At 44.3% G+C, this 6,572-nt stretch overlaps 1 protein-coding gene across 1 annotated transcript; it reads right to left on the bottom strand.

Annotated features, from left to right (window-relative positions):
- Positions 1–4,598: 4,598 nt before the first annotated feature.
- Positions 4,599–6,572, bottom strand: LOC109099333. Its single transcript, XM_019112836.2, has one exon. It carries the CDS (start codon positions 6,570–6,572, stop codon positions 4,599–4,601), a length of 1,974 nt encoding a protein of 657 aa, XP_018968381.2.

Below are 6,572 nucleotides of genomic sequence, written 5' to 3' on the forward strand. Positions count from 1 at the left end.
TAGCTTTTCTGCATCAGGAACAGGTAACATGTTTCGTAGCTTGGCAATGTTTCTAAGATGGAAGAATGCTGTTTTTGTAACATGGGAAATATGATTTTCAAAAGAAAAGTTACTGTCTAATATAACACCCAGATTTTTGACAGTAGAGGAGGTAACAGTACATCCGTCTAATTGCAAATTGTAATCTACGAGATTCTGTGTAATGTTTTTTGGTCCAATAAGTAATTTTTTTGTCTTATATGTTTTTTGTAGTGTTTTTTGGTATAATAGGTAACCAACAGGTCTGAGAGGAAATCTCCAAATTCTTTTAGGAAGTCTGTATATGGCCCTGGTGGTCTATACACAGTAGCCAGAGAAAGAGATACAATAGATTTCTTTTGCATATCTGACAGTGTAACATTAAGCAGTATTAAGTATTTCGAATGATTTAAACCTGTATCCTGTTTTCTGGGTAACATTGAGAATATCACTATATATTGTTGCAACACCTCCCCCACGACCAGTCTGACGGGGCTCATGTTTATAACAGTAGTTTGATGGAGTAGACTCATTTAGACCAATATAATCATTTGGTTTTAGCCAGGTTTCAGTCAAGCAGAGTACATCAAAACTATTATCTGTGATCATTTCATTTACAATAACTGCTTTGGGTGTGAGTGATCTAATGTTTATGAGCCAAAACTTTTAAAATTGTTTTTGTTCATTTATTTTACGTTTTTCTGGTTTAATCACGATAAGATTTTTTCTAGATCCTACATTAAATTTATATTTTGACCTCACTATTCGGGGAACAGACACCGTCTTAATAGATTGGACAGCGCAAGTACTTCTAACATTTAAGCGGGTAGAACAAAAGCCATCATAGCAGTTATTTGAGAATTGGCTTACTAGTCAAATGGAGCGTAGAGTCCTGGAGATGTTGTCCGAGAGCAGCTCCGCTCCGACTCTGCTGGGGTGCAGGCCATCAGCACGAAAAAGCCTAGGACGCTCCCAGAAAAGATTCCAATTATTAACAAAGATCAGTTTCTGTTCTTTACACCATGACAATAACCATTCGTTTAAAGTAAAAAGTCTACTGAACCTTTCGTGTCCTCGTCGATACGTGGGCAGTGGTCCTGACAAGATGATCGTCACCGCGGGCGTCGTGCTGCGAACCGTCTCGATCAGGCTCCTGAAGTCCCTCTCCGTCTGCGTGGTGTCGTTAACCCCGGCGTGAAGCACGACCGCTCTGTGGCTCTCGTCGGCCTTCAGGATCGCGGGTATCTGCGCAGAAACATCGAGAACACGAGCACCAGGGAGACAGTGAGTGTGCACTTTACCTTCGGCTAACGTAGCACGGACATGTCGGACGATGGAGTCTCCGACGATCACAGCGTCGCGTTCCGTCTCGCGGAGGGAAGAGAAGCGGTTCTGTGTGGAGATCTCGAAGACCGGAGGGGGAGAAGTCGTCGCCCGGGGCCTGGCTCGCGTCCTCCGCTGCGGATGCACCCAGGGTCCGTGGTGTCCCGGCGCCGGAGTGAAGGACATCTGGGCAGATCGCGTCCTGGGTGCACCGGGCCTGTGCAGAGAAACACACAGGGTGGAGGTGGTGGGACTGTTAGTAGCACGCTGCATACTTACCCTGGACTTGTGAGCGTCAGCCCGGGAGGTTTCCAGCGCGGCTCTCCGCTCTCTCAGCTGGGCCTGCCTCTGCTCCAGGACCCGAATCTGCTTCTCCACGGCCTCAAGCTCAAAGGTAGACATACATCCGCCATTAAAGCAGTAACAGTGAGTTACTTGCTTTAAGGGCGATGCTAATTGGCTATAAGCTACTAGCAGACTTGGGAAATCAAAATAAAACTAGTGATAACAAGGCGCTCTGATTGTTTTTGTTGTAGTATACGATAGAGGATATATTCACACGTTATAGAAACGAAAATGATGGTGTATAAAATAGATTTCAATAATAAAAAATAGACGATAGAGAAATAATGTGACGGAGCTCAAACTAGAGGCATACGGCAGCAACAAACAACAAGCAGCAACAAACAGGAAGTGGAAGATCACTTCTGGTGGCCAGGAATGGCACAGGACGGGAGAAGGTTTGTTCAAGGATCTTCTGAATGTGCTATGTTTTCTCTTCCTGGTCACACCTCGGAGAGGACTTCAACCAGTCTGCCTCCCTCAGATGGTTGTACCTGCATCCTTGTAGATAGATATTACAACGTCTGCAATCTAATTCCCTTCAAGGGACCCTCGTCTGCCATGGAAACTGGTGGGCTGATGTTTAATCGTGTTTTCTGCAATGTTGGCCTCCCAGAAGACACCATTTCCAATCACCTACTGGGTCTGGAAAGCATTCTTTACACTCATGCCCTTTTAGTGCATACTCCGCTTCCAGCCTCCTCCATTTCCGTGGTCCATCGGTTGACCATTGGTTCTGAGAGAGCGAGAGGGTCTGGGAAGTGGCTCATCAAAATCTTCAAAGGGCAGTGCGCCGCCAGAAGGGTCATGCTGCTGTCCGGTGGACTGGAAAACACAACACTATCAAGCCAGACAAAAGGGGTGGCTCTCCACCAGGGATCAAGCTGCACCTGCCCTGCCAGAAGATAAGTCCCAGATACACGGGCCTCTTTTCATTGTTCGCCACTTCAACCCCTCCACCTGAAGTTACCCACACATTACTACCTGACCACCCTCCTGTGTCTGATTCTTCCACAGAGCCTGGTCCTATGGAGGACTCCCACCGCTCATCCTGGAAGAGCTTGGATTCCTGACGGTGGAATGGGAATGATATGGACCAGAGGAATGATCATGGGTCCTGCTCTTCTTAGCTCTTTCCATGAATCTCGTCCTGATTGTCCAGCAGGTCAGGAGCAGTCCTGTCACTGATTAACCAGGCTCCACCTTCACTCCCCACAACAATCACCATAACCTGAAATCTGAAACACCCGCATCTGCTCCAGATTATCACTCCTCTCCTTTCCTGCAGTAAAGGATCTTTACAGTGTGAGTTGTAATGCCTGTTGTTTATGCACATTTGTCCTAACTAATATTTGGACATTATGTGCATAAAAGCATACTAAATGCAAACTAAATGTAATGTATTATTATTAATAATATACATTTTAACATATATTGGGTTAGGATTGTGGTCTTTACATCAAATGGGTCCGGTACAGAATAAGTAGGGTGTTCTGTTAAGTAGGTGTGGGTTTCTGCATCATACACTCTAAAAAATGCTGGGTTAAAAACAACCCAACTTGGGTTATTTGGCAATGCAGAGTTGTGTAAATACTGGACAGAACACATGCTGGCTTATTTTGACCCAGCTGGTTGGATTAAATGTTTTTACCCAACATGCTGGGTTATCTTATGTATGTCAACTATTGTTTACAAATTATTATATTGCTGGTTTAAAATGGGCTGGAAATTATTAAGCAAGAACACCCATGTACAAAATATAAGACGAATTGAATTTATTTGGGTGAATACAGCTAAATTTACAGCATTACATAAATTTAAACTTGTTTAACAAGAATTTTAGAAATAAAAAAGGTAGAACTAAATTTTATAAAACCAATAAAAGGCATCAGTAAACTATTATGGAAAGTTTATTTTTACACATCAGGGGCGGAGCCAAAGGGGCGTGGCCAGCCCACTCACAGCTACAGCTTTTGTCTCTCTTTTTCTCCTTTTTTTCTTGACAAGAAATGTGTTTATTAAAACGCGGAACCACAGTATCTCTTTACGACCACAACAAACGGGAGACTTTTCAGCTCCAAGAACAAGTCAAATGATGCAGGTGCCAAATGAGCTTCAGCAGAACAACAGTGATGACATATAGGTGCTCTGCATCACTTCATAAATTCTATATCATCATCATAAATAAAGAGCACTAGTAACTACAGGTGCTGGTCATATAATTAGAATATCATCAAAAAGTTGATTTATTTCAATAATTCCATTCAAAAAGTGAAACTTGTATATTATATTCATTCATTACACACAGACTGATTGTTCTGCCCCCGCTTCTGTGTGTGTATGGCGTGGCCTAGCCAGTTACATCAGCTCGGCAGATAGTTAACAGTTTCCCCAAGAAAAAGAATGAAGCTTGTTTATCCTTTCCAAACTTTACTCAGGAAGCACTGTAAAACTGCAAAGAACAATACATTTCAGTATTCCATTCAAATACAGAAGTTGTTTATGAATAACATTGAAATTTAATCTGATAAACATAAAAATAAATGTGCCAGCTTAATGCTAACTTCTATGGGAATTTACATTACGAAGCTAATGTTTAGCATATGCGATCAAAATACACATTTAGAACGAACTCAACTTCATTAACAAAGGATCTCATTACTATTATTCTTAGTGCTAGATGACGAGATGACTATATGGCTTCGTACTTACAGGCAAACGTGTTTTCTGACCAAGTTAAATCAAGAAAGAGAAAAATTGAGTCCGCTTAATTCACCGAGAGACATTGAACTGACGCGAGACTGCAAGTAAATCGTAAACAACATGCTAGGTTAGAAATCACCACAAGAGGTCTCTCTTTGCCCAGATAAACAACAGAACATAACACTCCCCGCTTGTTATAATGTATTATAACACTATTCCCTTTTTACAAGTAAAATAACTTCTGAGACTGGTCTAGAATACACCCGCTGAGTATCCTGTCTGCCCACCCTCACATCCACTTTGCGAACTTTAGAATCTTTGCTGGGAATGGCGTTCCCCACCACTCCGACAGGCCATTCATCATTCCGCTTGACCTGAGCATCCTTGAGCAGCACAACATCTCCTTCGCTCAGGTTTGGCTTGTCCACGTGCCACTTTCTCCTTGGTTGGAGTAACACCAGGTATTCTTGACGCCAGCGTTTCCAGAATGAGTCTGCCAATGCCTGCACTTGTTTCCACTGCTTGCTGTATAGGTCTTTAAGGTCATACTCTCCCGCTGGTGGCAGCACTGGGTCGACTTTCTGTGTTAGCAGCATGGCAGGTGTGAACACTGTGGGCATGTCTGGGTCAGACGACACAGGAACAAGGGGTCTAGCGTTCATAATGGCCATGACTTCAGCCATGAATGTGACCAAAACTTCATGAGACAGGTGGGCAGTGTTTGTCTGTAACAACAGTGCATCCAGTATTCTACGGGCAATACCTATCATACGCTCCCACACTCCACCCATATGGGAGGAGTGGGGAGGATTAAAGGTCCAGGTGCAGCTTTGATTGTGAAGGTAAGCATTTAGTTCCTGATCATCAGATTTGATCTGAAGTTCCTTGCATGCCCCAATGAAGTTCGTTCCCTGGTCAGAACGAAACAGGCGGACAGGACCACGGATAGCTGTGAATCTCCTTAATGAATTAACAAAGCTTGAGGAGGACAAAGACTCGAGAACTTCGATATGCACAGCTCTTGTTACCATGCAAGTAAAGATGACTGCCCAGCGTTTGTTCTCTGCAATGCCGCCGCGAGTTCGTCTTGAGCTTATGGTCCAAGGGCCGAACACATCGACACCTACATTTGTGAACGGAGGACCCGGGTTGAGACGTTCAGCAGGTAGGCTTGACATTTTTTGTTCTTCCATTCTTCCTCTCAGCTTATTACAGGTCACACATTTATGTATGATGCTTGACACCAGTCTCTTGCCTCCAATCAGCCACAATCCAGCAGAGCGAACAGCACCCTCTGTCAGATGTCTTCCCTGATGAGCAACCTTTGCATGGTAATGTCTCACCAATAAGGTTGCTACGTGGTGCTTTCTGGGGACAATGATTGGATGTTTCTCTTCCCAGGGTATGTCAGCCAAAGGAATGCGTCCTCCAACTCTCAGCAGGCCGTCCTTATCCACAATTGGATTAAGTTTCCTCAGAGGGCTTGACTTTGGAACGATTTCACCTCTGGAAAGGCATTTCATCTCCTCAGCAAATGTATTGTGTTGAGCGTTTCTGATGACTATTAGTCTTGCTTGTGTCGGCTCATCCGTATTGCTGATTGAGCCCTTTGTACAAGACCTGGCCTTGTGTATGAGCTTGGTAATGGCTCGAATAAGTGACTTCCAGTTGGAGAAGCGTTCAAATCGTTTTGGTCCCAGCTCTCCTTCGAAGGTCTTGGTTATGAAAGCTTGGATCTGTGGCCGTACGTCTGCGTCTGCTTCAGGGTCAATGAGCACAAACTCCTCTGGCGGTGAGGTGTCTTTGGCTAAGAAGGCTGGACCTTTGAACCAGTTGGTGTCATTCAACATGGCAGCTGGCACTGAGCGAGTCCCATGGTCTGCAGGGTTGTGTTCTGTGCTGACAAACTGCCATTGTTCCGGGCTTGAAGACTTTCTGATGCGTGTGACTCTGTTGGCAACATATACATAAAATCTTCTACTTGTGTTGTTGATGTAGCCCAATACAATCCGACTGTCTGTGTAGAATGTGACCTTGTGGACGTCTACGTCGAGCTCTTCTTTAATTATGTCTGCCAATTCAACAGCCAAGACAGCAGCACAAAGCTCGAGCCGTGGAACAGTCTGTGTGGGGATGAGGAGCCAGCTTTGCCTTGCCCATGAGGAATCCAATGTGAGTGTGTCCAT

This window comes from Cyprinus carpio, chromosome B19 (genome assembly GCF_018340385.1).
Source record: "Cyprinus carpio isolate SPL01 chromosome B19, ASM1834038v1, whole genome shotgun sequence".
NCBI lineage: Eukaryota > Metazoa > Chordata > Actinopteri > Cypriniformes > Cyprinidae > Cyprinus > Cyprinus carpio.

Coding starts and splice junctions, on each gene's coding strand:
- LOC109099333 (XM_019112836.2), bottom strand. CDS start 6,572: ATGGACACACTCACATTGGATTCCTCATGGGCAAGGCAAAGCTGGCTC.